This window comes from Gopherus flavomarginatus (genome assembly GCF_025201925.1).
Source record: "Gopherus flavomarginatus isolate rGopFla2 chromosome 13 unlocalized genomic scaffold, rGopFla2.mat.asm SUPER_13_unloc_1, whole genome shotgun sequence".
Taxonomy (NCBI): domain Eukaryota; kingdom Metazoa; phylum Chordata; order Testudines; family Testudinidae; genus Gopherus; species Gopherus flavomarginatus.
Window position 1 is genome coordinate 1,192,642 of NW_026114609.1, and position 18,220 is coordinate 1,210,861.

General features: G+C 46.4%; 1 protein-coding gene and 1 non-coding gene across 2 annotated transcripts; both read right to left on the reverse strand.

Moving 5' to 3' along the window:
* Positions 1-3,652: 3,652 nt before the first annotated feature.
* Positions 3,653-3,734, reverse strand: TRNAS-AGA (transfer RNA serine (anticodon AGA)). The gene has a single exon. It is a non-coding gene; the product is annotated as a tRNA-Ser (tRNA).
* A 10,702-nt stretch (positions 3,735-14,436) lies between these two features.
* On the reverse strand, positions 14,437-17,948 carry LOC127040992 (gastrula zinc finger protein XlCGF7.1-like). Its single transcript, XM_050935509.1, has 2 exons — positions 17,597-17,948; positions 14,437-17,512 (listed from the first exon to the last, which is right to left on the reverse strand). Exons 1-2 carry the CDS (start codon positions 17,931-17,933, stop codon positions 16,983-16,985), a joined length of 867 nt encoding a protein of 288 aa, XP_050791466.1. The 5' UTR covers positions 17,934-17,948; the 3' UTR covers positions 14,437-16,982.
* Between the last annotated feature and the right edge of the window lie 272 nt (positions 17,949-18,220).

Here is an 18,220-nt window from a genome sequence, read left to right on the forward strand (position 1 = left end):
GACACTCCTGGGTCTGGGCTTCTTTTGAGTTTTTCCCAAGGGGGGGCCTGATTCCCTGTGAAAATGTGTGTGTGGCACCAGCTTGTCTGCCCCCTCTCTGGGAACCAAGAAACTTTTTCAGACTCTCCCCCACTAGATGAGTCCAACAGCACCTCCCCTTGGTGGGAGAATCCTAAATTCTGACCTCCAGCCCTGGTTGCTCTGACCAGCTGATGGCGGCAGCATGTTAAATCAACCCCAGCTCACTGGGCTAGAAAGCAGCATCTAACCAGCCTAGTGACAGCTTTGGTTTGCTCGCTGGAGACATAACAAACCAGGAAAGAAGGCAAATGTCAGGCTACGTCTACACTACAGGATAAATTCGAATTAGCTTAAACTGATTTTATAAAACAGATATTATAAAGTGGATTGTGCGCGTCCACACTAGGAACATTAATTCAGTGGTGTGCGTCCATGGTCCGAGGCTAGCGTCGATTTCTGGAGCAGTGCACTGTGGGTAGTTACTGTAAAATAATGACGCCAATAAGGTCGATTTGCGTCCACACTAACCCTAATCCGATATAGTAATATCGATTTTAGCGTTACTCCTCTCGTTTTGTAGGAGTACAGAAATTGATTTAAAGAGCCCTTTAAATCAATTTAAAGAGCCCTTTAAATCGATATAAAGAGCAGTGTAGTGTGGACGGGTGCAGCGTTAAATCGATTTAACGCTGTTAAAATCGGTTTAACAGCGTATTGTAGACCAGGCCTCAGACAGGGAACCTCAGTTCACAAATAAACACCTTCAGGGCACCTTCTACACTGCGACTGGGCAGTTGACTGACTTTAAATCTAGTTAGCTCTGTTGGTAGAGCATGATGCTCTTAATCCCACCATCATAAATTCAAGCCCCATGGTGGGTGGTCGCAACAAACCTTAGGTGTCACTCTTCTGCTAATACTCACAGATCAAAATGAAACAAACTCTCTGTTCTCTTCGGCAGGTCATGTTTCTTCCTCTCTCTTAGCTTCAGTAAAACATGAAGAGAGACCAAACTGACATTTGCATCCTATGTTAAGAGGGTATTTTCTCCTCTTCCATTGTACCCTAGGCAAGAAGAGAGGATAGTAACCATTTAACGGATGATTGCAGAGGGAAAAGTTTGGTCTTTATAAATAGGACAATGATCAATTGGTCTCTATGTCCACTGATGGTAGGACAAGAAGTAATGGGCTTAATCTGCAGCCAGCGAGATTCACGTTAGATGTTAGGAACAGCTTTCTAACTCTGAGGGTAGTTAAGCTCTGGAATAGGCTCACAAGGGTGTCTGTGGAGTCTCTGTCCTAGGAGGTTTTTAAGAACAGGTTGAACAAACCTCTGTCAAAGATACTCTGCATATACTTGGTCCCATAGACAACCTGCTCTGGCTCTGGTTCCCTCCTTCTGCTCCCTGCCTGGGCCGACTGCTGTGGGCACTTGATCCCACATGCCCCCAATGCATCGTCTCTGCTTGGCCCTGCCTCAGCAGAGAGGGCTGGATTTCATGACCTCTCCAGGGCCCTTGCAGCCGTACAGCTCTATAATTCGATGCCATCGCAATACAATATAAACAACAACAAAAGTGGAAACACCCCAATCTAACATCTAACAATTCAGCGTGAACTGACATTCCACAGCACAAAGTGACAACACGTAGGAGTGCAAAGCCCGACAATTCAGCACCATGCAAATGAACGCCCCATGGGGCAAAATGACGCACTGCAAAAGAGCTCAGCTCAAACCAGTGCAACACAAGCCAGTGCAAAAACCATACAACACGAAACAATGCATCAGAGTGCAAAGTGACACTGTGCAAAACAGCTCAGCGTGGAACGACACAGCACAAACCCACACAACAGAATCACATAGAAAGGTAGGGCAGGGAGGGACCCCGAGAGTCAGGGCCAAGTCTCCCTAGGCCACCCCGACAGGTGTTTGAAGAACAGGGAAACAAAGGGCACCACAAACTTATGTTTTTTGGATGAGTCAAGAAAAGGGAGCAGCATTGTCCCCCTCGGGTAGCCCCTGTTCAATTCCAGGTCAGAAAGCAAAACTCTTCTGCAAGAATATCCAAAAAATGTTGTGTTTCACTTCACTTCATAAGTACAGTTGTGTGGCAATTAAATGATGACTCTAAAGTTTCATAAAAGTGTGGGAAATACGGATGTATCAGAAAATGGCTTGGAATGAAGGAAGACAAAAATTGATGGGTCGAGAGAACAGGCCCTGTTTCCCCCTGGTTTGGAGCTTCTCTCACAACTACTGGAAGAGAAAAGCTAAGCAAATGGGGTTCTATTGTTCCAAAGGAGATTGAAGTGAGGCCATTTTCTCCAGATAGAATTAATGGTAATATCAGGAGTGGGATGTGAAATCACATCTCTATGCACAGACCAGAACAGCCAAGGGATTGGAAAAAAAAAATTTTATAACTAGCACTTTAGACCAGTCCATCATCCTTATACTACAAAGAATATGACTTATGAACCCTAGTTTTCATTAATAGTTGATGAACTCTTTAGGGCGGTCGAGATGGCACATCTCTTTCAACTCCTAGAGACCTTCTACAGCACAGCTGATTTTTAGACACACTCACCCGGACCTAAAGTTACACATTTCCTGGAGCTCCATGAGTTCTGCGGTGTTGTAATCTCCCTGCTCACGTTTTAAGTGAACAAAAGATGGGTGCTGGCATTCTGAGAGAGTAATGGTGAACCTCAAAATCCTGCCCTGGGGGCCAGACAGTTAAGCAAGCAGCACCCACAACCTCTACCATGATAGCATCCTGTCTGGGAATAATTCACTTACCAATAGCTGAGGTGTGAAATCCTCATTTCTTTGTTGTTCTATCACTGTAGTCCCCACTTTCCTATTGCTTGTCTGTATAATCTCTGTCTGGTTCTGTGACTATTTCTATCTGCTGTATAATTAATGTGTTGGGTGTAAACCAATTAAGGTGGTGGGGTATAATTGGTTAGATAATCATGTTACACTATGTTAGGATTGGTTAGTTAAATTTCTGTAAAATGATTGGTTAGGGTATAGCTAAGCAGAACTCAAGTTTACTATATAGTCTGCAGTCAGTTAGGAAGTAAGAGGGGGAATGGGAATTGGGGTAGGGGAATTAGAATTATGTTTTGCTAAGGGGGGGAATAGGAACAGGGAAGGGGAACAGGGACACAGGCAAGCCTCTGTGGTGTCAGAGCTGGGAAGGGGGATACTGAGGAAGGAAACTGGAATCATTGCTTGCTGGAAGTTTACCCCAATAAACATTGAATTGTTTGCACCTTTGAACTTCGTGCATTGCTGCTCTCTGGTCATGCAAGAAGGACCAGGGAATGGGAGGGTGATGGGATAAACCCTCTAACAAGTACGTCTTTCAGGGTGTGAAACCCCCCAGAACCAGTATAATTAAGCTGACCTAAGCCATGGTTAGATAGTGCTAAACAAAAGGAAAGATTGTTCTGTCAATGTAGCTATTACAGGGATGGAATACCCTTCCAGTGACTGTAGCAACTGTCTACTCTGCAGTGCTAGAGCAGTGTCACAGCAGCATTTTAAGTGCAGACAGCCTCAGAGTGAGACCAGATCTGGCTCCAGCATTAAGACAACAGTACTGACAACACACTAATGCCACCATAGTTAGCAGGATTCAAACCTGCGTGGGAAGACCCCAATTGATTTCTAGTCCATCACCTTAACCACTCGGCCACAACTACTTGATGTACAGCTACTGCACTACACAATGATTCTGTTCTCACAGAATTGTCACTTCAAATGGCTCAGACAAGCTCCCCCAGCACACTCACTGCTGTGCATTAGTGTAAGTGTGTCCATGGTGAACAGCAAGAGTTCCTGCCCATTTCCCTTCCAGCTGGAGCATGATTAGTGTGTTTGTGGCTAACGACATTGCTATAGATTGTTGTTCATTCCTCACACTGACAATTCAGACAGTCCCTTTCCTATTCGAATCTCCACCATATCATTCCAATAGCCGGGGGCAGGATTTCTCTGGGGCACTGAAATGTTTCAGGGTTTGGTGTGTGAGCTCAGCCTTGCATTCCATCCCTGATGTTTCATGGACTAACAACAGCAGCAGAAAGAAAGAGCTGAGCCAATATCTCCCTGGCAGGGATGCAGGTGACCACGTCCCCTCTGTCTGACCATTGCCATTGCAGGAGAGAAGGGTTCACTGGAATCGAATGCCCTGGCTCAGACCAGAGACACAGGGAGGTTTTACTGTGATTGGATCTGTGCAAAGGAAATTGTGTCTCTGTGTGAAATTGAGGAGGGAAATGAAACGTCCACATGGTGGCCCAGTGCCTTAAGGAATGTGGGCGATGGACTCTGCCTGAGAAATGATTTAACAGGAATTTGTATCAATGTATTGCCCTGATTAAAAGCTATGGCTGTAAGGTGCCACTGTTGTTAGTACTTGAACCTGCGTGGAGACACCCGAGTGGGTGTCAATTCCATTACCTTAATGAGGGGTAGTTGATTATTTTGTCAAGATCCAAATTTCTTGGTCAAGATCTAGTCAATTTCTAGATGACAGAGAAAATAATACACTGATGATAATAAGAAGAATTTAGAAATATTTACAGTTGCTATGGGCATAACTATGATGATTGTTTCATGTTTCACTCTTTATATCTGACACCACCATCACCTTTCCCTTTAGCCTTGTAGTTTACCAAGGGTAAAACTAAACATCTCTTCAGATACAAGGGAGTGTTTGTGTTCATTCCTGTTAGCTACACAGCGGTTTGATGTAGCTGCTTTCAGTCCTCCGGCTCTGCCCTGATAAGTAACATTTCAGGGTGTCACTGAACTGAAGGAGGGAGATCATTTTTTGACAGATTACGCCTCCTCTTAAAGGTGTTTGTCTGGCTGGCAGCCCTGGTTCCCAGGTCTCTCCTGAGGGAAGAAAGTTTCTGTGCAAAATACTAAAACTTTTAACAGAGAGGAGGGAAAGGCGACGACCACATGATGGGGCCAGTATGTACCACAACATGGTTCTTTTATGTGGGATGACTCTGAACATTGACTGATCTCCACTCCCTTGGATTTGAAGAGATGTTTAGTTGTGCACTTAGGAACCTATAAGGCTGAAGCAATTTTATGGGTGGTGACACTACGATTGAAGGGTTTTTTAATGTTGTAGAAATTGTTAAAAACACTTAGCTTAAACTGGAACTGCCTGTTATTAAAGGCTGGTTTCCCCACGTCAGTTCCATAAGCTCTCCTAGAAACACCCTGGGTTCTCTCCTGCCTCGGTGGGAACTAGAGGGAATCGTCCCCGGCTGCCCTTGGCTCTAGGCTGATTTTTCTGGGGAGGGGACGTGGAATTGATTTGTTCGCTGTTGAGAAGGGAGCCGGGCCAGTTCTCAGGGAACCAGAACTCCCAGCATCTTCCCAGCCCAACCCAGGCTGCTGCCCCGTCCCAGTCTCTGTTCCTCTGGGAGCCCTCCATGTTTGACTCTAGAGCAGGCTGGGAGCAGCAGCTGAGGCAGAGGACAGCCTGGGCCAGGCAGATAAGGAGTTTAGCAAGCAAAAAATGTAAAACGGCAGTGGATTATTACCTTGGACTTGATGGCATTTCTCCATTGGTCTGTCTGCCTTGGGGCAGGGACAATAACACGTCCTGCTGCATTCGTTATTTCAAGAGGCAGTTTAGGATTTTCATTCTCACACACAGTGCACAAAGCAGGACTCAACCTTTGGCATAAACTAAACAAGCTGCTCACAGATTCTGACAGCCACAATGAGCGTTCGGGTGAGAGCTCAGACCTGCCCCTGTCCCAGAGGGAGAGTGTCATCTGTGTGGGGACTGGAGCACTGACCTACCCGCTGCTAACTCCCAAACTTTCAGTAACTCTATTATCAGTGCCTGTGAGTGTTATTTAAACCATAAGAAAAACCACACTGGGCTAGACCAAAGGCCCATCTAGCTCTGAATCCTCTCTTCTGACAGTAGCCAATAGCAGGTGCCCCAACAACCAGTCAGCAAGGCATCACCAGGAGTTGAACCCAGGATCTCCTGTTTACAAAACAGATGCTTTAGCCAGCTAACCCATGGGTGGCTAAAACACAGTGTTTGCCCACACCTGACTCCCTGCCATCACCACTGGGGCCTGACAAGCTTTGCTTGTATTTGGATTCTGCAAAGCAGAGGAGCAGGTGACGTTTTCCTTACAAGTTGTTTGTGAGTGAATCTTTGGCCAGGTCTGCACTACAAAGTTGTTTCAGCAGAATTATGTTGCTCAGGTGTGTGAAAAACACACAACACTACCTCAGTTGGCAGCTTGTGGCTGGTGCACACACTGCAATGCCACATCTGGCGACAAAACTGCCCTGTTTTGCTGACAAAATAAAACAACTTCGATGAGAGGTCTAGAGCTTTTTGAAGCAAACTTGAAGTGACAGAGTAGACGCTGCTGTTCATTATATCACCATAACTGGCCTCCTCCAGTATCCCACAATGCCCGCCGTGAACTCGCCTGCCCTGCATTCCTGCTACAGAGCCATGGGCCCCTCCCCATTCATTGCTCTGGGAAGTTCTGACAGCTGAGCCTGCTGCTCTGCTCTGGCAGCCAGGAGCAAATCACTGCCGTGGAATGCTGCTCTCTCCCGCACCGCGAACACAGAGCAGGGTGGCGGGAGCTTCCTTACAGTGTGGGGGGCCACTGGCATCCGAACTGTGACACGCCCAGGACATCCCTTCCCTCGAGGAGGCTCTTACCTTCTAAACAGGGACGGCTGTTTTCTAGTAAAATCACTAAAAGGGAAGGAGAAAACTCAAAAGAGGTTCCTCCTGGTGCTCACATACATGAACCCGAATACTCTCTCAGTCCTCAAAGAGAGACCTGGAGAAGGAGACTTGCTGAAGCAAAGCCACAGGGGTCTCTGAGGTTTCCTTGGCTCCTCGCCCCTGTCCTGCCTGGCTGATGTCAGCATCTCTCTGTGAGGTCATCACCTCCCCACCACCTTTGACCAATAGTCTGAGGTCCTGCAAAAGGCCTTTGTGATGTCACTGCCACACCCCTCCTTGCTGTGCTAATGTCCTGCCCCTGCCCAGGCACTTTGGAGGTTTGAGCTACTCCTTAGGCAGGGTGATGACACTGGGTGATCGGCTGTTTGGGAAAACAAGAGTCTGTCTTTTTGCCAGGGAAAGGAGAAACTTGGCCAGCAGCAGGGGGTGCAGAACATCACCCTAGCGTGGGGGTGACAGCGCCTCTGGGATCCTGAAATCCCAGCACTTTACACACCTTCATGGAGCCTCCCAACCCCCCTGGGCTGTTGGAACTGCGACCCCAACCCTACTGATGAGAAACAGGCCTGGGGAGGGGAAGCTACTGGCTCAGGGTCACACCAAGTGTCAGAAGGATGGATGGGACCCAGCAGTCCTTCTTTCCAGGCCCCTTTGCTAACTACTGCTGCACACTCCCTCTCACAGCTGGCAATTACAAGCAGGCCCTCATGGCCGCTCCCCCTGCCTTTGAGAGGGAGTGTGCTCTGCTGGAGTTAATGGAGTAGGGGACTGGGAGTCAAGACTCCTGAGTTTCATTGATGGGGATTTCATACTTTCTCGCTATTGGAAATTGCTGGGAGAATCCCCCAGCCAAAGCTGCTCTGACAGTGCTAAGCAACATCTGACCATTCAAGGGCGAGCGCATTGTCCAGGAAGAGGAGTGTTTGGCTCTGGGGTTTCACTTCATCCCAGTCTAGAGAGAGGGGCCCAGCTATGGAGTTTGGCTCAAGAAGACCAATTCTCCAATTTGTTAAAGGTGTTTTGAATTCCAGTCCTGTGCTCCAAAGTGCTTGGTGTCATTTGCAAATTTTAGAAGCATGCTCTCCACTCCATTTTCCAAATCAGTAATGAAAATATTGAATAGTACCAGACCCTGGACTGATCCCTGCCGGATCCACTAGGTACACCCTCTCTGTTGGACAGCCAGACATGGAGAAGGGCTCTTGGAATCTAAGCTTTCAACAGCTCTGCACCCACATCACACTGATTGCATCTAGACCACATTTCCCTCGTTTACTTGTGAGAATGTCCTACGGGACTCTGTCAAAAGCCTTAATAACACCGAGCTAGATCCCATCTACTGTTTACCGGCCTCCGCTAGGCCCGGAGCCCTGCCAAAGAAGGAAAGAGGATTGGTTTGGAATGATTTGTTCTTGACAAATCCACGCTCACTAATCCTAAGAACCAAAGTATCCTGTAGATGCTACTGACAAACTGATTGTTTAAGAATGTATTCCAGTATCTCTCAAGCTATGGAAGTAAGGCTAGCTAGTCTGTAAGTCTCAGGGGTCTCTTTGTTCCCCTTTCTAAGATAGGTCCTGTCCCGTTCATGGATGGGAAGATGTTCTTTTTCAGGTATCTCAGAGGAGACCTGGGGCACAACACCTGGTTTGTTTAGGCCACAAAAACAGAGGCAGGAACCTCTTCTGTCCTGCTGGCAAGGAACCCCAGGTACCTAAGAGACGGGGACTCACATCCCTGAATGGACTTAAAAAAGGCAGTGGTTAAAAAGTTTGGTCCCGACCATTTCTTGTTTCCACAGACTAGACATTTTAGCAAACTTTAGAATTCCTTGGTGCTAAACACCGTGAAACTCCCCTTTCTCCTTCACAGAGGGTTTTAATGCCCCTTATTTCACTCAAGCTCATGACTGCCCAGAGTTTGAGAATTGTCCCTGTTCCCATTGGACAGATGGGGAGGAGCCTGAGGTACAGAGAAGGGAAGTGACCTACCCAAAGGCCTACACAGCAAGGCGGTGGCAGAGCCAGAAAGAGAAGCCACCAGTCCTGACTCCTGTTCTAACAAACAGCAAACCCCCCCAGAGGCAGGGATAGAGCCCAGGAATCGAGATGGTGGGGAAATTTCATTGAAACCATTTTTGTCAGAAAATCCCCTTCAGACTAAACCAGTTTGTTTCTCGAAATCAAAACAAGTGGGATGAAAGTTCTTTGCAAAAATATTTTGTTGCAAAACAAAAGCATCTCCTGTTTGTCAGAGTGTGTTAAATTGTCTCGTCGCACACAAAGAGGAGACACTTAGATCACAAACATTAGCTAAGATGCTTCGATCTGAGCTAAGTAGTTGATGCTCTTAATAATTTCAAAATAAAAAAATACAAATATAATAGACTATTTCAGCTAGTCTATTATGTCATAATCTGCTCTGAGTAAATGTGATAGGACACCTCATATTATGCACTAGAAGGTGCTAGGACAGCAGGAATTAAAAAGTTGAGGACAATGCCTTATCACCCACAAGGTGGACCTCAACCCGAAAGGTTCAACCAAACCCTATTAGATATGTTAGGGACTTTGCGGCCAGAGCAGAAGGCAACCGGAAGCCAACATGTCGCATTTCTGGTGCACGCCTACAACGCCACAAAGAACGATGCTACGGGAGTCACCCCATATCTCTTGATGTTTGGGCGAGAAGCAAGACTACCCATATACCTGTGCTTTGGTGTATCAGAGGATGGCGACAGCTATGAAACTCATCAGCAATATGTATCCCGACTACGAGAAAAGCTGCGGGAGGCTTATCACTTAGCTATATCTGCAGCCTGGAAGAACACATACTGCAACAAACATCAACATGATGCTAGGGTGTGTCTGCAAGATGGAAGGCAATACCTTACTTGCTGATGGAAAAGCTAGACCTGCCGGTCTACAAGATCAAACCTGAAGAGGGTCCAGAGCAGACAAAGACCGTTCATAGAAACCTTTTGCTCCCTGTGGGGGAATTGGTAGGCACCCCTTATGAGATGGGCCACAAGAGGGCAACTGGGCAGAACGAAGGTGCTGTACCAAAGCCGCCTTCCAACGTGACAGATGGCCCCCTGCAGCTAACCTACACCTACTCAGCACATCTGAGAGTGAGTCTGAGGAGGAAGACACAACAGTGGTGTAACCTGGGATGAAGACAAGATTTCAGTCTCGATAAGCTGAATCAAAAGAGAGCACCTCCTCTTTCACCCTAAACCCCATGGCAGAAGTATTTAGGCCCATTCCTGACACTCCTGAGCCACTGGTGGGACCCCCATGTGATGACATACACAGGTTATTGGACAGTGGTGACATACAGATGGAGGATGTCCTGAGCACCTTTGACCCTCCACTGTTAGAACTAGAAATGCAGGGGCCTATGCCAGTATCTGAGGGGACCTCACGGGAAACCTCTCCATCCGTCACTCAAGAGGATGTCCCCCCTATCACATCAACAGGGATTCTCAATAGGCGAGACAGGGTAATAAGACCAGTGAAACGGTTAACTTACGATGCACCTGGGGTGACTAGTGAAGAGCCAATACATTTAGCACACAGGTTTGTGGAAGCTAAAGTGGGCTATCTGAGGCCCTTTGGAGGTGACCAGTGAGTTGGTATATTAGGGAATGTGATTTGTCGGGACGACAAATTCTCGACTGGGGGGAGGAAGTGAGCAGAGTCAGGATGAGATCTACCCTGACATCTGGTGGTGAACTATGGGGAGTGTGGAAAGAATTTCAGGGAGTGTGGAAAGGAATTTCAGGGGTTTGCATTGGCACACCCACCCTGCCTAGCATAGCCCATGGCAGCCTGAGATGGTTATTTTGACAGCTCTAAGATCCCCAATTTCTTCACTACTGGGGCAGGAGGAATAAAGTGTTGTCACCCTGATTACGTGAATGAGGAACTATGAGACTGCTTTATGACAGAAAGTCTCAACATCAATTAAGTAGCACTCGCTAGACAAGGGACATGGATGCCAAAACCCAGTGAATTGAGAGAGGTTGGGGATAGGTATGTGTACCTGATGGTATGGGGCACCTTTGAGTGCCTGGCATACCAATTGCACCTTCTTCTCTCTGGAACCTAGCTAGAGGCTGCTGAGCTGAATTCACTTTGCACCAGCACTGGGGCTCCACTACTACAAGCTGAAATCAGTAAGAGCTGAGATCACTGAGTGCTGTGTTAACTAGTGGGGGAGCTTAAGAGATATATTGCTAAGTGGCTGGCAGAGCAGTTTGCAGGATGGTTGGAGTGGCCTAGTGCAGCAGAGAAGAACTGAGCAATGTGTAGGGCCAGCTGGAGTAGTTCATGGGATGGCTGGTGGAGTGGAGCATATGGTGGAGCAGCTTGTGGAACAGCAAGTGGAGCAGAGCAGTTTGCGGGGATGGCTGGAGGAGCAGAGCAGAGCTGATCGTGGTGAAGGCTGCAGCAGATCTCCACGGAGAGGCGGGGCAGTCGGCCTCGGCCCACGTAAGGTGCCCCTTTTACACCCTGTGTGCCCCTCCATTTCCACCCAGGCTGGGGGTGGGGCAGAACCCTGCAGATGAACTTTTGAACTCTGAGGTGATTTGGATTTTAGACACTGCCAAATGTACTTCGAGGTGGGGTTTTTTGCTCATGGTTTGTGTTATCCTGTTTGTGGTGTTTCTCCAATGGGATGCTGCATTGTTTCTCTCCTTTATTAAAAGGATTTTGCTACACTCGGACTCCGTGCTTGCGAGTGGGGAAGTATTGCCTCCTAGAGGCACCCGGGTGGGGTGGTATGTAATTGTCCCAGGTCACTGGGTGGGGGCTCGAGCCGGTTATGCATTGTGTTATTGAAACTGAACCCCTGGATACTGAACCCGGCCCTTGTTGCTGCCAACTCAGAGGGGCAGAAGGGTTACACTAGTGACACTCTCCAATGGATCCCCGCACTTCACCCACCGTGAGGTAGGTAGGAGCGGATCATTATTATCCCTACTTGAAAGAGGGAGAATCTAAGGCTGAGAAAGAAGAATTGACTTGTCTTAGGTCACACAGCCAGTCACTGGCAGAGTTAGGAATAGGACCCAAGAGGGAATAGGACCCCTGATTCACAAACTAACCATCGGATCTTGAATTTCAGACATTGAACAACCTGAATAAAGTGTTCTCGAATGAGCTGCATACCAACAACAGTGCATACTAATTATTCAGCAAGTATTTTAGGAGAACTGCAATGTTAGAGAGAATCATGAACTGCTCAGAGACCATTAATGCAGAGAAGCAGCAAAATTCATCAAACATATAAGTGGTTATGACTTATTTACTTGGTCTTCAAAGAGAACAACAAGGACTTGAGTCTCCTCCCTGTCAATAACCCCCTGCTCAGCCAGTCAGGGTAGAGACTGAGGACGGGAGGCCGAGGGTTCTCACCAGAGAGCCCAAAGGATGGCCCAGGTCACCGGTGGGGATCACTGCCCGAGCACTATTTCAGCCCCACATTTTTGGGTGGACGTCCCACAGTGGGAGCTGCAGAGCACTCCCCCGCAACACACAACACACACACACACCCTCACTCTTGGTGTTGGGAGGGGAACAGGTGAAAGGACACTAGAAGCAAGAGACAAAGAGAAAGGAGGAAGGCATGGATGGAGGAAAAGGTGAAACAAAAAGGACAAACCCTAATGTCCCCAGTGATTCTGAGGGACAAAATCCCAGGTGCAGAATAAAATTCTGCCTCCTTAAGCTCGTGTTTTCCATGCCTAGAATTCAACTGTCACCTGATGGATCAGACTGAACAGGTTTCAAACCTTGAGGAAGCTCTTACCTTCTAAACAGGGACGGTTGTTTTCTAGTAAAATCACTAAAAGGTGTCATAAACAGATAGTTAAGGGTTAATAGAACAGGAGTACTTCATGTCTCTTTTGCCTGTAAAGGGTTAACAAGCTCAGTGAGCCTGGCTGTCACCTGACCAGAAGACCAATCAGGGGACAGGACACTTTCAAATCTTGAGGGAGGGAAGTCTTTGTATGTGCTGTTAGTGTTTGGTTCTTGTTCACTCTGGGGGCTCAGAGGGACCAGACGTGCAACCAGGTTTCTCTCCAATCTCTCTGATACAGTCTCTTCTGGTCAATTTAGTAAGTACCAGTTAGAAAGACGGTTTAGTATTTTGTTTTCTTTATTTGCAAATGTGTATTTTGCTGAAAGGATTGTATCTCTGTTTGCTGCAACTTGTATTTGTGCTGGGGGAAGGATTCTCTCTGGTGTCTATAAGCTGAGAGACCCTGTAACATTTTCCATCTTGATTTTACAGAGATAATTTTTACTTTTTTTCTTTCTTTAATTAAAAGTTTTTCCCTTTTTAAGAACCTGATTGTTTTTTCTATTCTTGTGTGAGACCCCAGAGGACGAGGTCTTGACTCACCAGGGAATTGGTGGGAGAAAGAAGAGAAGAGGGGAGGAAAAGCCTGATTTCTCTCTGTGTTAGGATCACTGTCTCTCTCTCAGGGAGAGTCTGGGAGGGGGAGAGAAGGGGGGGAAGGTGAATTTCCTCTCTGTTTTTGGATTCAAGGAGTTTGAATCACAGTGATCTCCCAGTGTAACCCAGGGAGGGGTGAATCTGGGAGGAAGAAAGGAGGGAATTGGTTTATTTCCCTTTGTTTTGAGATCCAAGGGGTTTGGGGTCTTGGGGTCCCCAGGGAAGGGTTTGGGGGCCAGAAAGTGTCCCAAAACACTATATTTTTGGGGGTGGCAGCTCTACCATTTCTAAGCTAGTAATTAAGCTTAGGGGGGTTTATGCAGGTACCCCATCTTTTGGACGCTAAGGTTCAGAGTGGGGAATCATACCTTGACAAAAGGGAAGGAGAAAATTTAAAAGAGGTTCCTCCTGGCGCTCACATCCGTGGACCCGAATACTCTCTCAGTCCTCAAAGAGAGACCTGGAGAAGGAGACTTGCTGAAGCAAAGCCACAGGGGTCTCTGAGGTTTCCCTGGCCCCTTGCCTCTGTCCTGCCTGGCTGATATCAGCATCTCTCTGTGAGGTCACCACCTCCCCACCACCTTTGACCAATAGTCTGAGGTCTTGCAAAAGGCCTTTGTGATGTCACTGCCACACCCCTCCCTTGCTGTGCTAATGTCCTGCCCCTGGCCAGGCACTTTGGAGGTTTGAGCTACTCCCTGTGGATCACCCCACTCAAGGAGCATTCGTTCTAGGAAGCAAGCTGGCTAGACAGGAAAACATCAGACGCTGCTCTCAATGCTACACTCAGTTTTCTCAGACATTAGTCAACTTTATGGCCAGAAGAGACCATTAGAGTATCTAATCTGATCCCCTGCATATCACAGGCCTCCTGTATGACACAAGAGCTACTTTGGGGGCAAACACATTCCAGAAGGCATCTAGTCTTCATTAAATGACATCAGGAGATGGCAAATCCACCACTTTCCTTGGTAGCTTGTTCCTGTGGTGAATCATCCTCGCTGTTGACTATTTATGCCTTATTTGTAATATGAACCCTTGCTCTGGCTCCCAGCCCCTCTACAAGGGTTGCAGCTGTCTGGAAGTGCTGCCTTCCATGCCTTTCTCATTCACACCTCATTCATTCAACAGGGCAACTGATTACCAAGTGGAGGGAAGATCTTATTCTACTTCTAGCAAAAAGACATTTTTCTTTTACTTTAATTATACTACCTTAGGGGCTCGCTATAACATACTACCAAGGTTCAATGCAAAGTGATATACAAGTTATACAAAAATAGATAATGCAGAGATGTATCTACAACTGCATTGATTGACTGCTGTGTGCAGTAATATAGTGATCCCTGGGTCTTTGAATGAGGCTTTATACTTCGGGGGGGGGGGGCGAGCTGGGGTGAGCAGCAAGTCGGAGGCGGGCGAGTGGGCAAAGAGGCGAGCAGTGAGGCAGCAGGGATTCTAGGGGCGGGCATGGGGGTTTCTGGCAGGGGAGAGAGGAGGTGAAAAGAGGTGAGTGGGGCACTGACTAGGAGGGACGCAGCAAGCCAGCGGGGGGTTAGGGAGTGAAGAGGGATGTGATGGTGGGGTTGAGAGGGGAGGGGGTGGGTCCTATTTTACTGCTGTGATCTGGTCACCCTAAGCGCGCTGTTTCTTTCCCCCTCTACAGGCTTCCACACACAGTCAGTGCCTTGCTAGTGGGCCATGCACCGTGAGAGATCTCTTCTCTTTGTGTGTGACTGTGAGTGTTTCCCTTGTGCATGAATTTATTCAATAAAATCTTGAGCTTCATAATGGCTACCACGAGTGAAAAGAAAAAGAGAAAAAGAGAATCAGAGCACAGCGTCTTCAACACTGAATGGACGAAGAAATACGTACATACTGAGAATGATACAGTTACTAAAGTAAGCTTTCAAATGTCTAAGGAAATTGCTGCTGTTGGGAAATGCTTCACAGAAGGTGAGTTTTTAAAAAAGTGTATCTTGATTGCTGTATCTGAGTTATGTCCAGAAAAGAGGGAAATATTTGAGAATGTCAGTCTAGCACGCATGACTGTACAGAGAAGAATAGCTGACATTTCTACCAATCTAAGTGATCAGTTAAAGCAGAGAGTCAGTGAATTCTGCTTTTACTCCCTAGCTAGGGATGAAAGCACCGATTTAAAAGACACCGCCCAACTTCTTATTTTTATTAGAGGTATTGATAATAACTTTGAAATTACTGAAGAACTTGCTGGCATGTGCTCCATGACAGGTCACACAACCGGAAAAGAAATCTCCAGTGAAGTGATAAAGTGCATGAATGATAAGTCAGGATTAGATTTCACAAACTTGATGGCCATTTGTACTGATAGTGCTCCAGCTATGTGTGGAAAAAAATGTTGGAGCAGTTACTCTTCTTGAAGAATTTATTGGGAGACAAATAACCAAACATCACTGCATTTACATCAGCAGGTTTTGTGTAGAAAGTCTTAAAATCTGAGCATGTAACGTCAGTGATAGTTTCCATTGTAAACTACATCCGTTCTAGAGGACTAAAACATAGGACATTCCGAGCCCTTCTTGAAGGGGTAAACACTGAGTGCAGTCATACGGAAGTGAGGTGGTTGAGTCGAGGAAAAGTGCTCCGCCGTTTCATTCCTTTGAAAGAGGAGGTAGCAAAATTCGTAGAAAATGGGCCAATAAAATTCCCAGAGCTTGAAAATGAGTCCTGGAATCAAGATCTCTTTTTCTTTTGTGATATTACAGCACACCTGAATGATCTCAACATTCAACTTCAGAGGGAAAAAATCAACTTATATTTCAAATGTGTGCAGCAGTGAAAGCTTTCAAAATGAAATTGAAACTTTTCAGAAGTCGGCTGTCAAAAGGTGAAATGTGTCACTTTCCCACTTGTGCACAGTGTATCCCTCAGCACAAACACGCTGAGTTAGGAGAAAAATATGCAAAGCACATCAATCTTTTGATTGAAGAATTTGACAGAAGACTTACTTTGTCTAAAGACGACGATGTCCAGTTGAAGCTGATTGAAGATCCCTTTTCTGTGGATCCAGAGGAAGTGCCAGTAGATTTGCATTTGGAGGTTACTGAACTTCAATGTTCGGCAGTTTACCGATATAAGCACAGAGAAAGCAGCCTGTGGGACTTCTACAAAAGTCTGGATGATGAAAAATACAAGAATCTTATTGAAGTTGCACTGAAAACATTCAGCATTTTCGGAAGCACCTACATATGTGAAAAATCATTTTCCACCACGAACATGAATAAAAACAAGCAATGTTCTTCTCTGACTGACGACCATTTGGAAGACATAATGAAAATATCCACTTCAGATATGACCCCTGAATACGACAAGCTTGTTGCCCAAAAGAGATGCAATATCTCTCATTAAATTTGCAAGGTAATTATGAAAAGTACAAAGTTTTCTTTCAACAAAACAGGTGTTTTTCATTTTTCCCTGATTCATTAAAAATAATAATTTAAAAAATAGTTTGCTTTAATTGAAAAATTCTTAATAAAGTATCCCCCCCAATCTTCCTTTTTGGCCCACAGCTGTTTCAGCGGGGTGGCACTGGGGAAGGAGGGTTTGTTTCCACAGTGCAGGCAGCACTGGGTGTGTGTGTGTTTTGGTGGGGGTGGTGTTCTGTCGGTGCTGGGCGGGGAGGGGAGTTCAGCCTTCAGATGTTTTCTTTGGAGTAATATGGCCCTCACTGCTTTACGAGTTGTGCAGCCCTGCCCTAGAGGTTTTTATGGTGTTGAGCTCCCTGGCAGATTCTCTGATGACTAACATGGGCTGAGTGCCAAGCGAAGGTTTTCCCACACTCACTGCATTCATAGGGTCGCTCTCCTGTGTGGATTCTCTGATGAGTAATAAGGTTTGAGCTCCGATTGAAAGTTTTCCCACACTCGTTGCATTCATACGGCCTCTCCCCAGTGTGGATTCTCTGATGTTCAGAAAGGCCTGATCTGTGAGTGAAGTTTTTCCCACACTCACTACATTCATAGGGCCTCTGCCCTGTGTGGATTCTCTGATGTTTAGAAAGAGTTGAGGTGTTAATGAAGCATTTTCCACACTCATGGCATTTAAAGGGCCTTTCCCCCATGTGGATTCTCTGATGATTAATAAGGCTGAATCTGTGAGTGAAATTTTTCCCACACTCACTGCATTCATAGGGCCTCTCCCCTGTGTGGATTCTCTGATGGGTAATAAGGTGTGAGCTGCGGCTGAAGGTTTTCCCACACTCACTGCATCCATGGGGCTTCTCCCCTGTGTGGATTCTCTGATGGGAAATAAGATGTGAGCTGCACTTGAAGGTTTTCCCACACTCACTGCATTCATAGGGTTTCTCACTTGTGTGGATTCTATGATGCTCTTTACGGGCTGAATAGTCACGTAAGTTTTTCCCACACTCAGTGCATGTATTTTTGCTCTTTCCCATAAGGATTTCCTGCTGTGTTGTGGTTTCCTTGAGGTCCTTCCGAGTTCCTTCTCGTGAAATTAATTTACCCACTTTCTCCCCTGGCTGGTTTCCCTGCTCTTTTTCTGGTCTGTGCTGACTCTCACAGGAGTTTCCCTGCTCATGACTCCTGGACACATTCCTTTTCGATCTTTGCCATAATTCTCTGTGTTTATCCACTTGCTCAACATTTTCCTGCAGAGAATTCTGCTCCTCTTTCTCACGTACCATTGCATCACCTGCTGTGATAGAGACAGAAACCTCAGACAGGGATGGAAAGGGGAAGGCCAAACCAAAATAAGTACTGGAGAGAGGTCAAATAAAAATCAGGAACTGAACTCCCCCAAACTCTTCCCCCAAATGTTGTAGTAGGATTTTATGTTTGTATTTTATATAATTTGGAATGAAGGATAACTAATAATTATGCAGCGTGCATTAAGTGTATTGGTGTATGATCTAAGCACATCCTGCCAGCCACCCTTTTTGAGTAACAGAAAGGAATGGCTAATGGGCCAGTG